Raw genomic sequence first — 21,506 nt, 5'->3', positions numbered from 1 at the left:
GTAAATATAAAAATTATTTCAACTTTTATCCAGTTAGTTCTATTTTTTGTTGTTGAAATAATGCATATCCTTATCATATCCTTTAACCTTCTGCCACTAATGTATGTTGTTGATTTATTTTTATGTTTTCATTTTGCCTGCCTTATTTATATATTTATTATCTCATTAAAGATTGAACAAGTCAAATATTAATGAATATTTTCAGTCACAATCGACTAAGTGACCAAGAAAAGCCTAGGGCTCCTCACAAAATTTCTGAAACTTACATAGAGTGTTTATCGCAATAGCGGAAAAAAAAAGTTTACAATTTGATGTATTAGTATGTAGAGATGACATATTGATTAACATTATTATTATTATTTTTGTCTTGTGAAAGTGGACGTTTTTAATCGTTATAAAACTATAAGTGAGAACATCCTCATTTGAAATCAATTCTACATCAGTTTTCTCACCATTATCTAACATTCCTTCTCCAAAAGAAAATGTACAGAACTCTGAATTTAATAGTGACAGCGAATGTAGTAATACCACAATAGTTCCACAACAATGATATCAGACGAACTCAATGATTTGATACGAAAACTTGACCTATCAATGTAAGAATCAGAAATTTTAATATCTTGATTGAAGGTGGGGACTGTCTAAAACTTTAAGTTAAAATAACGGCTTACAGCAACAGGAAGGTGAACTTCCGTATTTTAGTGAAGATAGATTGTATATTGCCATAATATTCCTCAGTTCCTTCTCCATATCTTGGAATATGATATGAACTAGAAGATATCCTGGAATAAGATATGAACTGGAAGATTAGATTTTTTTCATATAGTTGGGCCTAAGGTTCGAAATGTATATTGTTGCACAACGGCAGTTCCAGTACCGGTAGTAGTAATTGTATACCGGCAATATTCCCCTACTAATTGAATAGATCTGTGAAATATTGGTATAAAATATTCTTAAAATTTTGAAAAAAAATTGCTAATATGAAAATTAAACGGGCATTTTTTCTACCTCACATGGACAAATTTCCAATCTGGATCCGTTTAGCGAGGAATAAAGATAGAAGTTCCTTCTGGTTATCAAAGTAAGAGAACAATGATATGGAAGCAGGCGAAAAGATATAAATATGATGACAAATTACGCTGGAACCATCATTGTGGAGCTTCCACTGCATCTAAATGGAAGTCTTAAAAAAATTTGCTCCAATTTATTTAGTTATTTGGATTTAATACAGCATTAACATTTCATTTTTTAGCCTGCTAGTACAATTTTAATATACCAGTGCTACTGAACTATTTTTATTTGTTGAAATTCTTTACTTTATTGCAGTCATTAATATTTTTTTATATTATATTTTTTAATTTGCATTTGGCATATTTTTTTAAAAATTATCATTAAATTATGATTATATTGTTACGAATCCTTGATGCGGCTTCCCAACATAGCTGGTTCCATAGGAGGTCCCAGAGCTTGGCGACAAACTTGGCGACTTTGGTGCCAAAATAGATTATAACCGAAACGTCGAGAATTTTCCCGATCCGTCCAGTAAGAACGGAGATACGCCTCGAACGTTCCTGAATGGTTGAGAGGCTCCTAGCCCCGCCTCCTGAGACCTATAAAAGGAAGGAGCTGCAGCTGCCGAGTAGTGGTGAACCAGTGGTGAATTGAGTAGTCGGAAGCGACAGAGAAGAGTGGTCGTGGACCAGTGGAATCGTCGTAGTCGGAACCGACGGTAAAGAACTGGCCTTCCAGATATAAGCGGAGCAGCGACGGAGTGAAGCTAGTGCTGAACTAAGATGTGTGCTACTGTCTGCAGTAGAATCTGTTGTATGCTGCTGTGTATGCTGTTGTATGCTGCACGTCTCGGCTGAAGATAATCGTCATCTGTGCAGTATATAGTTGTCGTCTTTGCTGCTGTCCTGTGTGTCTTCGTGTAAATAAACGTCGTTGTTTTATTTTCTACTGCCGCCTGGTGATTGAGCGTTCTTCACACCATATAACTTCCACTATCCAAACGAACCCTGGGAAATTTCGTAACAATATATAGATTAGTTTTTACCTTTTGACCTATTATATTGATGTGATTTAATTATTTACATTCGAGACATTAAAATTCGATTAGAATTCCGAGTAAAAAATTCTAATGAAATTTAATTTCCACTTAATTTTGAAAATTAGAACGATTTTATAAAAATAATGTTGAATTCGAATTCAGTATCACGAAATTCGATATTCACGAAAAAAAGATATAAGATTTCGATATTAAAGAATTTTTTTCTACAAAAAACTAAGTGCAAGTAAGTATTTTATGTGAAATACAAAATGATAACGTGCTATTTATTATATTCTGAAATAAATGAACTGCATGCTACAAGCTGAATATTGCCAGTAGTATAATTTTTCACTTTACTAGAGTTTTAAAGCTTTTTTTATACTATAATATATATAAATTCATTTTCGAATTTTAGTCACAGATAATTTTTCTAATTCTTCATCACAGACAATCTTTGAAAGAAAAAAAAAAAAAAAAAATGCAAGTACCTATAAGAGGCATGGACATCCAAATCGTGCCGATGATGGGAAGGATGAGATCACTTGGAATCTCGTTAAAGGGTTTTGCTTGCTCCATTGCGATGGAACTTCTGCATCGGACACAATTTGCAAGAATGTTTTGCTTAAAGTTGCAATTTTTAATTGGAGAAACATCTTTCAATGAGCTCCTTATCAAAGCAATACCAGTAGAGTAATTCAGCCGCATATTGAAGTGGTTTCCTAGAAATATTTTATTGTGAATTATTATTTCATGAAGAAATGATTATTTGTTACATAACTATAGAGTTATGTCATAAAGGCCGTATGCTAGGTTATATGACATCTTTGACACATCTTTCTGAAGTCTATAACTTTATCTGTTTTTAAGACATCGAAATGAAAGAGATGTTATTTGAAAACTGGAAACTTCAATGCAAATAAATGAATTAAAAAAAAATGAAAAATGTAAACATTCTAAGTAGTGATGACTTAAAATAGTATTGATGCAAGTTCTGAAAAAGGCATTCAACATATTTCACAAGATGAACAATACTGTATAATATGATAAACAAAGAAAGTACCTTATTTTCCTGCAAGTAGTTCAAAACAGCGCATAAAGATTGTGAAGTCCCTGAAGTTGAATGAGCAAATTGTTTTTTGTAATTTTCAAACAGTTTTATTTTTGGTAGTACCATTTTTTTCTTTTAGAACTACTATCGTTTATTATTTTTACTCTTTATTTATAATTTGTACATAAACATACGAGATAAAATATTAAGAAATAAACAATAACTCTCATGCCATCAATAGGTCCTTTCTACGAGGAGATTTAAAATAATTTTGTGCCTATGGCCTCCTATTGCCAAAATCCTCCAATATCATTGAGGAATATGAAGGGTGTGGAATTTGGAGATCACAGTACGCACCATTTGTAAATGGTCACAATCGAAATATCCATGAATGGATTTGACACTTTTAATTCCGCCTAGTGTTGGGCCGGTGGCACAGCCAAAAAATTTTCAAGGTTGTGGTTTGAGTATGGGAACATATTCATGTAAATATAGAGCATCAGCAATGTTGTTCCTCCAGAGCAGGCAATCTTGCATTTGCAATACTTGGAGAAAGACAATACAATACCCTATAATCGACATATTAGACATACAATAACCGCTAGTCTTCCAACTGATCGTCGGAAGATCAAAGGATCGACTGATGTCACAGGTTAATACTTAATCAGGAATGTCAGTTTCCAGGTGCACTATTCGCACAATTGTATGGCATGAATTATTTAGCCAAACCTTGATTAAGTTTGTGGATTACAGCAGCAAAAAAAAAAAAAAAAAAAAAAAACATAACAGATTCCAATAGGCTGAAACATGTTAATAATAGTAGATTATGACTGACTGACTTAGGGTGGGCAGACAAATAATGCCAGTGGATGTATTCTAAATGTCCGTAACCCGCTTCTGGAGAAATGTCATCTGAAGAAAAATTTGAACCGGACTAAATTGAGGGCAAAGGCAGAAACTTGTATTTTGGGAATATACTCGGGCAACTGGTTCCAGATGTGTGTACTCAAGAAGTTCATGTCCCGTTTATAATTTCTTCCTATAAGTTCCTGTGAAATTTATTTTTGGCATTTACTTTAACGTCACTGAAGAAATTTGAACTTGTTAGGATTACAGTCCAGAGAAAAATTCTCTTTGGTCGTAGTACTGAAATAAACTACAAAACTGGTTATGCGTTTGTGGTGGCCAAATTAGTGGAAAACCAATACTGATAGCATGTTCCGAATAATCCAAAGCTTTTGGCTAGCTACTGTAGGTTCATTGATCAGCTCTCTTTGTATGACTTTTATACCACGTATGAAGCAATTTACTGATAATATGACAGCCTATACCATTTGAATGGTTGTTGTATCATTTATAGACTATATTATCAAATTTTTAAATGATAATGCATCTTTACATTATCATTAAAACATTCTTTATATTAATGCCTTATTTTTACATATGATTATTAAATTTCCTGCACCTATAACCGCAATGCCACTTTGTTGCCGTTCCGGGAATTTCGAGATCATACCTCTGCGTAGTTAAATCTGAAATATCATCTAGATAGGTTGAGCGGAATAGGTTGAGGTCCGTATATCGGCAAAGTTTTTATGACTACCGTATACATGTGAATATTTTCATTATAGAATTTCTATGAAAGAAAAGTTTAGAGTAGATTCGAAACTTTAATCCAGAATATTGCAGCTTGTTTCGTTTATTTCTTTATTATTTTTAAAATTTGCTTTTAATTCCAAAATTTAAAAGATGCGTGATTTTACTTCGAATAAGCTGGAATGCTTTTTCTTTGTAAATTCAATGAAAGGGCAAAGTTAAATTACTTTGAAAATACGACAGAAACATTTCGAGTCAACGGAGCCTCACAAAGTTGCAAGGCCTCTTCCGCAGCTGGCGACTTTGCCTTTTTAAAAATCCAGCTCTCATAGAAGTATTTGTGCATGTAAGGAAAACAATGAAAAATAAAATATTTTTGCAAATTTATTTAAAAAGTAGTGGAGAAATTGCATGAAAATAAAAATCAGGTTCTCTGAAACGCTCATTTTAAGCATTTCAAAATGATGAAAATATAACCTTGTAATTTTTTCCACCGATGCGATGAAATATATCAGTTGTTAATATAAAATGTTTAAAAATCAATTAATTTTTTATTAAAGATATAATTAAGATAAAAAAAATCATTTCTTAGAAAACTCCTACAACTAAGGAGTATCTTCGTGTCAAATTTTATAACTTTAGACATGTAGCAACGGCCTGCAGCGTAGAGCAGTTTGAACTATCTTTCATCGTGCATAGCGCATTCAATAGTTTGCCGGTACTATGTCAGACAATAATTATGCTGTTGAATATATTTTGCAATGTAATAATATATCAGAGACTCATTATTACAGAAATTGTATCACATAGTTCAGATATAAATTCTGGAGAGGTTCAATAATGATGACGGACCTTTTTTGTATTTTAAAGATTTTATTGTTTCTCCGCTTTCGGGAGTTTGGTTGAGCTTTGCCTTTTGGCGTGCTGCTACGTCGATGATGTTACAAAGACTGACGGTTTTTTTACATATACCGCTAGAGGGCGTTACAAGTGAGAGGCGGGGCAACATGCTTACGTAACAAATGCAGCCGTAACTTTTTCTAAGTGATCTCACATTCAACAGAAAATTCTGTCTAATTTAAGTTCTAAAACATCTTACTGAGCTCCTATTATATTAAAAATTAAAATTTAAAACAAGTAACATATATTTTTTGTTAAATAAAGTTAACTACATTTACAATTTTTTTATTTGGAGAAATGAATAGCAATATTGTTTTCAATAAATAAAGCAACAACCAAGATATATAAGCTTAATAAATAATACTGTATGTTTTTAAAAATCAAAAATAAGTTTAATTTTCTTGATAGAAAAATCATTTGCTAAAATCTCTGATAACAATTAGCTTATGATAATTCGCATTTGTTAGAAACTTCTCTCTTATTAAATGAATAATTATTTTTCTATTATTTTGAAATCTAAAATGTCAAACTAGTAAAGGTTTTTTTAAATAAAATAAATTTCTTTTATAATTTTTGAGTTAAGAATTAATTACGAAACTTATGTAAACTTATGTACAGTAAAAAAAGGCACTTATTATTCTGTATAAGTTAAATAAATAATGCAATGTTTTTTGTTTTTTTTTTACAGATGAAAGATAAATTTTTTTTAAGATATGAAAACAAGATTAGTTTTTATGTTGAAAATATTATCTGATAAAGTCTCTGGTAACAGCAAATCCATGACAGTGCAAAATTTTTATTATCTAAGTTTCATCTAAAGATGACAAGCTTGATTCTGTCATTCTTTTTTAATTTTTCAATTTTCAGAACCAAGAGCGTTAATTTTGTTCCTCTTTTTAAAAGTGTAAAATATTAATCCCAAAATATAATAATATGAAAATGAAATTAAGAATTCTTTTTTAATGCATTTGGTTTGTAAATGGAATAAAAATTTAAAAACAAATCATTTTTTAAAACACACATTTATGAATGTGTTAGAAACAAGAATGTACTCCAGATAAAAAAAATAGAATAAAAGACAAAATCAAGCATTGGAAAATGGCAGATATCTTAAATATAATAGAGTATTTATCACATTTTGAATATATTTTATATTTGCTATAGATCATAGTTTTCTATCATAAGATTTTTAATACGGCTTCTTTCTTTATAGTATTTTTTCAGCGCCTTTCACTTTAGCGATTTGTTTTGATGTTTATATTTCTTATTAGAAAAAGTTTTTTTCTCATTTTTAGCATATTAATGAACGGATATTTTAAAAAGCTTTGTTTTTCATTGTATAACCCCCAGTTTATTTCATAAATTATACTAAGGAATCGCAAAATAATTTGATATCTCTTAAAAAAAAATAATGTTCTTACTAAGCAATACAAAATATAATCGTTCTTTCTTTCTGTGTCCGTATGAAATAGAGCTGCAAAGCGGCATAAATTTTATAAGATAGTCTTAAATGAGAAATCTCGAGAAATGTGTAAATAAAATGTAAACCTTTTTCCAATCTTTCTAAAAAAATCTTACACGGAAGAATAAGGACAATCAAAATTAATTTTCAGAAGTAAAGAAGGAAATAGAAAGAATCATTTCATTTCGTTAAAACTTTCCTAATGGCCTTGTAACTAATTTAACAAAGCGTTATATTTTCATTGGTATGTGGATGCATATTAAAATATATTATACTTTTGGTAACTGTCCGCTTATGCACAGGGCCGGATTAAGCTCTGAAAGTATGGCTTTTAGAACTTGCAAGACTGGTTACCCCCTTTATATCTAATTTCCAAAATCAGGTTCATTTCTTTTTGACGATTTTAATTTAATCTCTTAACAAGGCAGTTTAATAGCAAACTTTGGTAAATTAAAATAATAATAAAAGAAATAACCTGCCATTTTGAAGACAGCTGGTTTCAGTACCTATGGTATAAATTAAAAAAAAAAATTAACTTTAAACATGATATTAAAAAAAAAAAATTGACGAAATCTAAATATTATTTAATTACATTTTTTTATATAATAATTCAGTATATCTTTTAGAATATACAAAACTTAAGAGTGGTAATTAATTAAAAATGCTGCCAGAATACTGTTCTATAATTTAAGCGATACTTGATTTTAATTTGAGCGAATTTGAGTGCTTAGCACTTCTTAACTACATAAAGCACAAAAACTTCCTTTAAAAAAATTTGGGAGTCCTTAGGGTCGCGGAAATGCTAAGTATTTGTCCATTTTTCCTATTTGATAGTTCAACCTAGCTTATGGGTTAAACTTACAGTTCGAAAATGATTATGAATTTTTAAGTTTAGTGGTAATTGATGTTTCTTTTAAAAGCCTTCTATGACTAAATTTTGCAAACATTTTTCGAACAACAGCTCGAAAATAATGAAAATGAGTTTTCTAAAAAAGCTTTGAAAGTCATAGAGATAAAAAAGGAAGTTTAAGTGAGAAATAAAAACTTTGCGAAAACATTAATCATATACTTATTATAATTAGAATATAACAAGAATCCACTATAAGGCTTAAAATATTATTTGTAAAGGAATATCACAATTACAGCAATATTAAAATTTAATGATATTAATGAATATTGATTTAAATCAGTAAAACGAGTTATATTAACATCAATATTTATTAATTTCTTTTTTTATATTTATTCTCTTAAATAACTTTGTTTTGATTGTTTCCTTTATTGCATAATATTCAAAATTAAAATTTGTATTTATAATAAGCATTCGATTAGTTCATAAAGGAAATAAAATTTAATAAAAAAAATGCTGTTAAACAATTGAATGGTAAATCAAGAGATGGCGCCATATATTATCAAATTTCTGCTATGCAGAGTGACAAATATATATTTATTGATCTGTGCTGCCATCTCTATGTCAATTTTTAAGTAAATGTTTTTTCTACTTTCTATGTTGGTGATATTTATCAAAACCAATACAATCGTTTACACTTTTTTTATTTTTTAAAGATACATTACACCTGAACTTACCTACGGCTAAAAATAGAAAGCTTCCGTAATAGTAGAAATTTTAGTTTTCTTCATATATTATCTTGCCTCCCCTTTCCTCCCCCCCCCCAATTTCCACAGCCTGATTTTTTTTGTCAATTTTAATTTAATCTTCTAATAAGACAATTTAAGTGGAAAACTTTGATAAACTGAAATAAGGAAATAGAAAAAAATAGCCCGCTACCATCAAGACAGCTGGTTTCAGTATCTCGGTAAGTTCAGTTCAGTTCAGTAAGATATTTGATGTTTTGTTGACACTTTAAAGCATACAATTTTCTTGAATAAAGCTAAAGCATACAATATAATAAGAAAACTGTGAAATAAAAAGTTTTGGAACTAACAATATTAGTAATTTTTAATTCATTCATAAATTGATTTAAATTAATATGAATTATTTTATAAATTAATAATAATATATCATTTATAATTAAAATGATAAAAATATAAAATATATGAAATATATTTATATATCATATGATAAAATATAAAAAGATATATTATCATTTTATCAATTAATGCATTTTTGTCTCTTCTTATTGCTTGTGCAATATTGCTATATGCCATTGCATCATCATACATAAATTAAACAGCATATAAATTAAATAAACAACTCGCATACTCTAAAAAAACACATATATGATATTTTTTATGTTATTTACCAAAAAACTTTTTTTCAGAATTCCAAATTGGATATCATAATAAAATCCATTTACTTAATTAGTCGAATTTTTAAATTGTTATGTTTTCACACATTCTAACAGACAGACAGTTCGTCTAATATATTTTCAAAGATTCTAACAGACAGACAGTTCCTCTAATATATTTTCATAGATTCTAACAGACAGGCAGTTCATCTAATATATTTTCATAGATTCTAACAGACAGACAGTTCATCTAATATATTTTCATAGATTCTAACAGACAGACAGTTCATCTAATATATTTTCATAGATTCTAACAGACAGACAGTTCATCTAATATATTTTCATAGATTCTAACAGACAGACAGTTCATTTACTGCTGGATTTAGACTAAAAACAGCTCCACATCTATAATTGTGGGGCAAAATTTATATGCCAAATTTTTCTAGATTATAGCATTTTTAATTAGTGCTTATATCGATGTGCTTATGCGAAATACGAGCGATTCAGGTTTATACCAAAAATTTGCAACAGATGTGTAATCCTCTTTTTAAAGATTACATGCCCAATTCATATTTGTTCATGCTCATTCATATAATAAGTTCATATATATTAAATATTCATATATATTAAATATTTCTTGATTGTAGCATTTTTGAGTTAGTGCGTATATTGACAAGTTTATACGAAAGACGGACGATTCAGGTTTACACTAAAAATTTAATATAGATCTGTAATTCTCTCTCTAAAGGCTGCATACCAAATTTACACTTTTTTAAGTTATCATGTTCACAGACATTCATAACTCCAAAATTATTTTTCAGACACAGAAAGGTCTAAAATGTTTGAATTTCATCAAAGTCTCATGGGCAAATTTTTTCATGCTTTCGAAACTTTCCGTTTTTGTTTTACAAACTTGACATGAAATGAAATAAAAAAAAAAATAATTATTGAAAAATAAAATAGATTTTCAAGCTGGCAAAATAATGATAGGTTCTATCTTAACATGAATCCTTTATATTATATGTAACATTTATTTCAAATTAGAAATCAATTTATTTTTAGGAGATTTAATATTTTTTTAGGAATTTATAAACAGGATATACTTATAAATTATGAATCAATGTATATTTATAAACATTCACTATATAACAAATTTTGACACGAATGATATAAAAGTAATCTATGTAAGGATTTATTTATAAAATTATGAATCCATGTATTTTATAAGCATTCACTATATAACGAATTTTGACAAAAATGATATAGAAATAATTTGTGTACTCACCCGTAATTATGCGGAGGTAACACTTATAATATAATTATTGACTCAAATGGCAGTTACATATCTATCTTCTAACAAGAAAAATGTAACTGAATGCATCTATCACTTGCTAAAAAATAAATACTGATTAGAAGACGCAATAGTTATTTTGATTTCATTTGATGCGCGCAGAAAAGTGAGCAAAGTGAGAAAAAGATAGAAAGATAGAACCAACGTATCTTCTAGCGAGAAGCGAATGCTTTAAAAGTCTGTGAAAAAATGACGATAAAAAAATAGAAATCTAGATTAGAGGATGCTGTAGTCTTTTTTCATTTCAATCGAAGCACGTGGTAAACTGTAGAAGTAACTTCGATAATTACGTAACCTTTCTCTCTCTTCCACCCTTTTTTTTTTATTATTATTTCTCTTCCTCTTTTGGAATGTTTGATAAAAAAAAGAAATAAGATCAGCGATAATAAAAAAGATTAGGCGAATGAAGCTAATAAAACGTTTAATAAAAAAACTTAGTTCTGTAAATGATGCTTAGATTTTAACCTCGATATGAGTAAAAAAATGCTCACTTACTTTTTGAAATAACTCTTCATTGTTGGATAAATAATTTGTCCTTAATGAACTCAGCGTGGTAAAAAACGTGGCGGAGTACGATATAACTATTACAATTGTTCTTTGCCCTCTTGTTACACTTAGCGGCCTCCCACTTGTGGGGGGGGGCATCTCAAAAACGAGTATGAGAAGCTTCAGGTATGGTGGTTGGTTCTCGTCTCTCTGATGGGTATAGAAAAAGGTGGGGGTTGACTACCTCCCATCAGTGACGGGATGCACTTTCCAAAGAAAGGGTTGGCCTTTAGGACTCAACCACAGTTCTCATCTGTTTTGCTTTCGCGGTGATCCTATCATTCAGTTTTTTTCCGCGTGCCTTAGAGCGAGTTGGTGTAGTCAGTTTGTGATGTACTTAGTGGCTCAACCGTATTTTCGCGTCATTCCTCAAAGGGTTAAGATTGAGGGCATCGATACCTCGTTTGCCCCACCTCTCTCCTCAATTGAATATACAGAATGTCCATTAAAATACTTCTATCTCAAATTAACTTGAGAAAGGTGAAAATGATATCAAAAATTTGGTGTCTAGGTATAACAAAGTGACTATAGGTTACATGGCAAGATCAATTAAGCGCCAGATGGCGGTAAACAAAAGATATAGTGTTCCTACGAGGAAAATTTAGTAAAAAAATGGATACGGTTCAAATTTTAGGGCAACAATGTAATCTACTGTTGGAAATTAGACAGAATGATAATAATATAATTTTAAAAAAATCGTTAAGAAAAAAAAAAAAACTTCCCTACTTTAAATGACCTTTTTTAATTTTTTTGAAAGGTTGTACAATTTATTTTCATTTAGTGATATATAGTGGAACATATTGCAAAATCCAGATCAATTTTCTTCTAATTAAGATTCTAATTAAAATTTTTTTAAAAAAGTTCCGAAGTGTACAATTTCATTTTACAAGCCATAAATGTGCTAAATTTTATAGTTGTAGATAAAACATTTTGGCTTCTAGAGCGTCAACACACACACTTTCATCTTTCTAATTAGTACAGATGTATATGTTTCACCAAGAGGCACAGTTTCCTTGACGCACTGAATAAAGACTTGATTCTTTCACTTTGCTGGATTTGCTTAAGCCATGTAGATTTGAATCACAATTGTTGTGTACCAAAGAAAAAGAAAAATAATTTTATATAATTTTCTTTTTCTCTCTCAAAAAATTAAAATGAAAGCTCTTGAATGTAATTCTCCAAATGAATCAAGATAAAATTTGCTCAGTGGTTTCAAGTGAATAAATGAGGATAATCTGTTTCATGTAGTAATCTTCTAATCAAATCTAATCTTCTAATCAAAATTATTATTTGAAGTAAGAAAGTCATTACTATGCAGGGAATATTTATCAAAAAGTAGTGATGTTAGAAATTTATCAGTATTGAAATGTAAAACCATATGATTTGTAAGAAACTATCTCCATTTTGGATTACACATCAATATTAGAATTAATTTTTTTTGGAATCAATACCAAACACTTGATATAAAAATGATAAGAAATGTGTTATTGATCTATTTTGTTTAAAATAAAAATTATTTGTTGAATTATCATATTTTATATTTTTACAATACCAGAAAGAAAAGTAGCATCTATTGAGTGTATGCATTAATAATATTAAAATATAATCCATTGTAAAACTGCATTCATTTTAAAACTTGCTATTCTATAGTTCGGTTCTATATATATATATATATATCGATAAATAAACTGAATACTTATCGTCAAATCCTTATCAAGGATGAAATTCATGAAGTTCAATGAACTTCACTATCGGATCACTTATATTGCATCACAATATCGGATCACTTATGTGTATTACCGGTAAAGTTTGAATTCCGGCATTTTATAGAATAGCTAAACATACTATTCAACACCGAAAAATAGCCAGCAAAGCATGAAATGATTTCTACTTCACACATTTCTGAGGTCTTTTATAGGATACCAGACAATAAATCAGCAAAAAATTTTGTTGTGATTTTTATCTCTATTTATATTAAAAACTAACCGCCTATAACGACTAGCTGGTTCGCCAGTATTAAAGCTTGTTAAAATGTTCAATCAAATATTTTATGTAACTTGGTTTCTTAATAGCTTCATCGTGAAAATATTACTTAGCTTTAAATTTTGATAGTCATATAATTCACTCATATTATTATAGAGGCCTTAAGCCATTCTGTTCATTGTACTATATATATATATATATATATATATATATATATATATATATATATATATATATATATGTATGTACAAAAGTATTAGAATCAAGTTAATAGGAAAAACAAAAAATCAAATAAAAATTAAACCAAAAAAATTATTAAAAAAATATAAAAAAAATATAAAAAAAGAATCCGGCCTGAAGACTTTTTCAAGGGTCACCCCTCAGGCAGGCATTCAAAGAAAGGGCTTTTTTCTGTGAGGACATACAGACATTGTCTAATAATGATTCCTCGTGACCCGAAAATCCCCTGAAATTATGCTCAAGAGATATACCATTTTAACAGAAAGGAAATACAAAATAACAAATTAGAAGAAAAAAACACAACAAAGTAAAAATACAATAACAAAAATAACAATAAAAACAAAAACTAGCACTAAAATTAAAATTAAAAACGAAAAGGCCAGAACATACCATCCAACAGTCAAGGAAACTTTTATTATATATATATATATATATATATATATATATCGTTTTCTATCAGCTCCTGTACATTTCAATTTTAAATTAAAAAAGAAATAATTAAATTGCAATTAATATAAAAACGCTTTTTACTGAAATCGTGCATTTTTTTAAAAAATATGAATACTGAAAGCAGAGTCATCTGGTATGGAAATCTTATATACTTTACAGAATAATTTTCATAATTTATATAATATTTCAAAGAATTATTCAACAAAAATTTCGCTGTTTTGTTTTCAGTTTTATTTTCAAAAGAATTTAAATGACGTCAATAATAATATTTTAGTTGATTTCAGTCTATAAATATACTTTTAAAAAGTTATATAGTTTAAATTTTATAAAGTCCTTTAATTCCAAAGAATAATATTTTGCAAAATATTCTTGCCGCTCCAACTTTTAAATAAATAAATAAACGATTCTATTTTCTGCATTCAAATCTGTGCCCGTTTAAGAAGTTTTGAATATTATTATTGTAAAACAATCAATATTTTCATATACAGATATTCTAACTTTATAAAAAAAGTTTCTCGCATACTCCCTAATAAACTTGTCATGCCAGAGAAAGTCTTACATGGCAGTGGCGTACAATATTTACTAAATATTAACTTTTGGTTTGAATTTAACCTTTTTACTGAATCTATCGTGGGATTCTGGGCGAGTTTTTTGGCGTTTAAACCTGACATGCGATTAGTAGTGTCTGAAAATAAAATTCATGCTTTAGAAATGCTTTTCTAAACAAATTGAAACAAAGATTTGACACAAGACTGCACTTATCGTCACAAAATCCCATACCAAATTTGATATATTTAAGTCACTGCGTTTTTGAATGGTGCGTTTACATTTTTCTGAAAATACAGGCCGACACACAGTCAACCCGTATTTGGTTTTGGCACATAATTTGGCAGGTGTCTTACCCTATAATCTGTTCACCAAATATTATTGATATCTAGTTCTCTTCATTTTGCAATTATCGTGCTAACCTATATTCGAACAGTTTAGTTTAGTTATATTAACGTCCCGTTTGAAGCAACACTTGGGCTATTTTGGGACGGACCTCGTCATTTTGAACCGCGGTCAGATGACGAGGACGACACCTGAGCTGCACCCCCCTCTCCACACCACACCAGGGGAAGAACGTTTGGTCAGGACGGATTTAACGTGCAACTGACCCCTTTACACGACAGTTCTTCGGTGGAATCGGGTCTCGAGCCTGAAACCCTCCGGTTCCGAAGCCGAGACCTTACCACCAGGCCACCGCGGCCTCTATATTCGAACAGCTGGCCTTCCTTAAAATATATTTTACTCAAAATTTGATAGAAATCTGAAAATTTGGTGTAAAGACTGTATACTAAATTTCATCCTTCTAGCTCAAAGCGTGTTTGAGTTATATTTGTCATAGACAGACGGACAGATATATTCTAAAAATGTGTTTTTCGAACTCACGAGTCTAAAACGTGGAATTCGTCAAAATCGAATTTTCGTCGTTCGAATTTTTTGACGATTACTAAACTTTCCTAAACCATTATTCGAGAACGTAAAAAAGAGGGAAAAAAAGAGATAGTTTAAGATAGTGTGAAAAGTTAGGGGGGGCGGGAAAAGAGAAGTAAATGTTAAGAAGAGTAAAAAAATATACTTGAATACGAAAATATCCAGTAGATATAGCTCATTTAATAAAAATTGCCCACCATTTGATTGAATATGTAGCCTTTTATAAAATCTTACACGCTATTTTTATCGAAATGACACACCATTTTTTTTCTCCCAAATTCCACAGCGATTAAAAAGATCTTTCCGGCCAGGCAAGAACAAAAGAGCTTAGCGTCTCTACTTTATCTAATTCTGGCCATTCATCATCTATGCCCTTCCTCCTGGAGTTATCTAAGCCTTCTAAAACTTAAGAGTCATAAAGCGGTCCATTTTTCACCGATCTTATTCCCATGTAACTCGAGTAAATATCCCTGTTCGAACACAGGGCCCGGCCTGCCTTGGAAAAGATGTCCGCTTCAAGGATATTATTCCTAGTGAAAAGAAAGAAATGGCTTGTCATTTTTAAATCCTTCGCCCGCTATTACCGGGTAAATGGTGGCGCAGAGGAAAGATACTCAGCCGCGGAGTCAATCACTATAAAACTCAAGTAATGACGCTTTCTGCCGAACGTTTATTGGGTCTGGAGTTTAGTGAGCTACAAATGATACGGTCGTTTGCATTTGGGGACAGAGAGATTTCGCGTAAGAGGGGGGAGGGGGCGTCTTTTTCGGACTGCAAATGCTATGGCAAATGCCAGAGAGGAATGAAGGACTCAGAGCGATGGTTTGGTGCTGTTTGATTTTCTTAGTTTCTTTTTTATGTTCACACGATCTGATTTGGGCTTGAAAATAATTGCCTGTTTCGACTCTGAACAGAAAATATTCCTAAACATACCATAAAAAAATAATAAAGCATTAATGGAATCAAAAGACACAGCTAAATATAATGACTTTTTGTATATCTATTGTTAATATTGTGTGGCATAGCAAAAACAAATAAAATCCGGGACCTAGTATCTATTTTATTTCTTCTCGTTCTTATTCATCGATGTCTGATGTTTAAAAATATTCAGATGAAGCTTAGGTCTTTCTATTCGTACGTCTCCTCCATCTGAAATATTGAAAATCGGAGTATCCATGTATCCGTCATCCACCTCTCGCTATCCTACAAGATATTCTATTCACACACTGAATGCAATTTAAAGCGTAAAAGATATTAAATCAAACACATTTTTACTAAGTAAATTTAAAAAAAATTAATATATATTTCTGTGAAAGCATGGTTGTAAAATTTTTGTAATGACTGCGTGTACTTGTAAATGATTGTAAAACAAAATTTAGTTTTATCAAAAAGTTTGTGGAATCACTATAGCCTTCCTCAAAATTCAGTAAGTGTTTTCTCTCTTTTTATAAGCTCTTAAATCAAGTAGCTGGGTTGATTCTCAAAGATAATGGGAGAAAATTCTAATAATTTTGAGAAATTTAATAAAATGTATCAAATCAAGATGGTCTTTTGAACCATTCTGGCTTATTTTAGCTTATAAATCAAGTAGAAAACGCATTATCAATGTTTCAATACTATCGAAATGCAGGTATCATTTATGGTTAATAATATAAAAAAATATATTTGATTATATAAAATATTGATTATTATTTGATGAAAGCAACTTACAAAAGTTTTTGCCCCGTAGATTTCTTACATAGCATTCACGATGATAGCCTGGCCCTATATTTTTTATATACTTTTTTACATTTTATATATTACTATTACTAAATTTATGAGACTCAAAATTTTGCATTCTAGAACCTTTAAGTTCCATCAACACTTTGCTATTTACATGCAACTATGAAATAGCACTGCTCTTTTGCAGTTTAATCCTTCCAAACCAGGATTTCTTCGTTTTCAACTTATGGTTTTGCAACACAAAAATATTCCATCAAATTATTACATTTTTTCTCTACCTCTTAATTCCACACTATAAATAAGAAAATAATAATAAAAATATATCAGTGAAAATAGAAAAATAACTTCATTTTTTTTAATTATAGAGTTTTATTAAAAATTTTAAAACGGTAAAATGGCAGTCGAAGAAATTATGCATTCTTTTTCGTTTTCCTAATTGTGGTCGTAGATCCATCAACATTTCATATATAAATTTAATATTGGTACAACTTATCTCCATTTTATCGCAGTGTTCATAGAAGGTACAGGGCATTCTTTTAATTCTTTATTTTTCATTAAAATTTTTGGTAAGTCTAACATGTTTTAAAAAATCTGTTGGTGCATGGCATTTGTAGATGCAGTTGTAGATGCTGATGGAACAGGAATGCTTAGGAGTTTGCATACGGAAAAAAATTTCTGGACACAGCAACAATGAGAAATTCTTTTTAAAGTAAGTGCAACAGAGAGTATAGCACTATTTTATTCTGATAATTCCAAAATGATAAAATGCACATTATGACAATTTTTAACTGCTTTTTAGGTATCCTTCATTGCTTTTTTTTGCGTTTATATTTTTACAAGATACTGATTTGTACTTTAAGCTGTTTTATTTCAAATTAGATCTTCCAAGCATCAACAATTTTCAAAATCCATAGCTATTTTTAAATAAATGGTGTTGCTATAAATAAATGTTTTTTTTTTTTTCGTACAAGGTACATTTTTGTTCATACATCTTTTCACAGGTTTTGTACATATTTCATATCACAGGTTTTGTACATATTTTTATTTGTACAATATGATGTAATTTTTAGTTAAATTTCAACGCTGAAATAAAAAGTATTAGATGTATTCATGATGACTTTTTATTTTGCTGTTGTTTCTAATAAATTGATTACTAAATAGATTGATTTTATATATATCATCATGAACACAGTTTTTGTACATATTTTTATTTGTGCTATATAATGTGATTAGCAATTAAATTTTCATACTTTTCATGCCGACTTCTGTTCTAGCATTAAGTAACTGATTGATCTATTGGGGTGCTAATAAAGCTAATCATGAATAGAAATTAGTTATAGGATTGTAAACTTCCTGTTTTATTTACATTATTATTTTATTTTATTATTTTATGCTGGATTGTAACAAAATTCAATAAGCTGAGGGCTGCAATTTTTGTTATTTTATATTTCATTGATACATTATTCTTTCTCCTTTCCTATTTTAGTTCTGCATTTTTTAAATATTGTATTTGGCACTGCATTTTTTATTAGACCATCATTCCTTTAGAAGATCATTATTCCTTTCACTTTCCTTCATTCCTTTTTTATTATTCCTTTCATTTTAGTTATTAGTTTTAATTTGAGCACAAGTAACGTTTTTTTTTATTCATAAAAATTTCCTTTTTTTATTTTTTAAACACCATGCCATTGTGCCTGAGATTACCTTTAACAACTTTCATTAATAAAACTGAAACAATCGAATCTAATATACTATTAACAGAATAACAGTCTGTGGGTACCCAGACACACAAATGGGCACAGCTTCTAGTTGATAAAAAATCACATGGTGTCCCTGAATTCATGGGCTAAACTTTAAGGGTAGGTCAAATATATAAAAAGAAGTTTTTTTTTTTTTTTTTTTGTATAGTAATATGGCATCGGAACAAGTACGGGAAAATAAGTACAGGAAAGGCGGAAAATGCTAAGTAATTCCAATTACTCTGAGGATAACCTCATTGAAAAATTTTCAATTGCTGCTGCAACTTTTCTTGAAACACCAGGCATCCTCGAAAGAGTACCCCAATCACTTGCTAGACACTACTAGGCCTGCATCGATATTGGTAGTGATACATTTGCGCACTCAAATGTACCACCACTCACTCACTGTAATATTATATAAGTAAAAAGCTTTTTTTTTTTTTCATTTCTTCGTCAATTTTGTTTTTTCCGACCTCACGTTGCTATACAAAAAAAGGCTTCTTTATATGTATTTTACTTGTCCTTAAAGTTTGGCTAAAGAATTCAGGGACACCCTGTATATGATTAACTAATGAAATAATACAAAAATAATTAGTAAGAAGGAATTATATAACAAATCACATAAAAGCAGTGAAGAAATATTCAACAAATGAAAAAAATTGTAAAGAGTTAAGCACTAAATTTATAGGTATATATTTAATATAACAAATCAAATCACTGTAGAGTTTTATGTTACAGAAAGACATGCAAACTGAGATGCAAAACGTTTTATTTATTTTTTTTATATTTTAATCACCTCAAGCTGATATTTTCAATCCTAATCGATCTGCTGCAGAAAATCGAAACAGTACAACCCTCTAAAGGTGTAAAAGCGCTGAATCATTTGCGAAAAAAAAGTCCGGATCGAGTGTGCGATGCTTGACCAGAATGGATTTTAAATTCGAACCATGGGCAGAGCGGAACGGATCCATTTGCGTAAAGCTCGTCACGCTTTCTGCCTGTCCATTGGCTGGAACTTCGCCTGTCGTTTCTGTTTTTAGGGGCTTATCCCGTGGAACCCTTTCCTCTCCTGACCCTGTGACTAGATATTATATTCGAGGATTGCGAGGAAAGGTGGTATAATTTACGTGCGATAAGAATATTTTGGATAAACTTTGATTACAATGAATTTTTTATCATTATTTTGTAAAGTTGACTAGTTAAATATCATTTTAAAGATAGAGATTATTTTTCTTTTCATTTGGTGGAATCATAGATTAAGTCCGTTGAGAAGCCACCATTTATTAATAAATATAAATGTGTCCTTTCACTAACCAACTGTGTTGGATAATCATGGCTTCTAAAGTATACAGATGCCTTAATTTGGTTGCAATGAAAGTATTTCGAACATATTTTGAGTGGAATAAAAGCTTCTTTTTATTACATAAAGCTGATTATTTATTTATTGTCAAGAATTGGGAGTTGATTTTATATTTCTTTGGATGGAACTATTATTAAAATGTATCGGATAAACATAATTGTAAATGTTCATAAATATTAGATATAACTGGCAACGTTTGCATCTTTAGAACTTTATAGAAGATTTATTGAATCTAAGTCAACAAAATCAAGCATATCATTAGAGTAAATATTACAGAAATGTAAATTTTAGTTTTTTCCATCATGCAGTTTAGCTTAATTCATTAATTTTAATTCCAAAAATGTACCATTAAATCTATCCTTCATTATTTAATAATTTATAAAATAATACAATTTTAAATCACATTATAGTTTTAGGTGACGTCATATACATATTAATTACTGTATTAAAATATATGACTACATTAGGGATGAAAGTTTCTAAAAATGCTATAATATTATTTAATGTTTGCTTAATAATGTTTGCTAAATCATCAATAGAACCAAAATATGCTTGCTAAATATCATAAAACTTTTAAAAATTAGAAGAAAAAAAAATTGGGGAGGTAGGTTAAGAGATATAAAACAAAATCCTTCTAGTTTAAAAGTTTATAAAGTGTTTTGTTCAAAATCTTATAGACAGCTTAATTAATATATTTCAAAATTCCTGAACTAAAAATTGGAACTCCCTTTCTATCTGATCTTCAGCATTGAAATTCAACTGATAAATAACATGAAATTTCAAATTTTTTTTTCTCAATCTGAAGCATTAAAATAACTATAGAATATTTTGAAACGAACGAATTACTTACTCTTTAGTTCAAGAACTACAGAACATATTGAGAAATTATTATACCATGTTTGAACGAAAAATATGCATTAAATTTTAATTTACGATGTTTTGCGTAAGAAAATTTTGACAAATTTAAATTTTGAGAAAATCACAGTTTAAAATGTAAAATATAGTACTAAAACATACATTATGTAAATATAAAAAAAAAATTAATGTTATATCCCAAATAATAAATTCAAATCGTTTTAGGCAGAAGACTGTTCAAAAATTAAAAATATTGAATAATAATAATAATAAAAAAAAGACATTTTTGCCAAAATTCAGTTTTTTACGTATTCACTGACTTTAATCAAATTTATGACAGGAAGGATTTGAATGATTATTCTTAAATTATATCTAGGCATATTTCGATTAAGGCATAAAAATTATGAAATATAAAAAAAGTTCAATATTTAAATTTATCAAATATAAGAAATGTAAATTTTCTTGCATCATATATGCTATTT

At 29.4% G+C, this 21,506-nt stretch overlaps 1 protein-coding gene across 1 annotated transcript in view; it reads right to left on the bottom strand.

Annotated features, from left to right (window-relative positions):
- LOC129962303 (uncharacterized) overlaps positions 1-10,841 on the bottom strand; it is a 44,440-nt gene extending 33,599 nt beyond the window's left edge. Inside the window, exons 1-2 of the mRNA XM_056076050.1 lie at positions 10,588-10,841; positions 2,539-2,769 (exon numbers count right to left, since the gene is read on the bottom strand). Coding sequence (XP_055932025.1) covers positions 2,539-2,755 — 217 coding nt within the window. The 5' untranslated portion in view covers positions 2,756-2,769; positions 10,588-10,841. The remainder of the gene's footprint in view (positions 1-2,538; positions 2,770-10,587) is intronic.
- Between the last annotated feature and the right edge of the window lie 10,665 nt (positions 10,842-21,506).

Source organism: Argiope bruennichi, chromosome 2 (assembly GCF_947563725.1).
Source record: "Argiope bruennichi chromosome 2, qqArgBrue1.1, whole genome shotgun sequence".
Taxonomy (NCBI): Eukaryota; Metazoa; Arthropoda; class Arachnida; order Araneae; family Araneidae; genus Argiope; species Argiope bruennichi.
The sequence above is the reverse complement of the archived record's forward strand: the minus strand, read 5'-3'. Positions and strand labels throughout refer to the sequence as shown.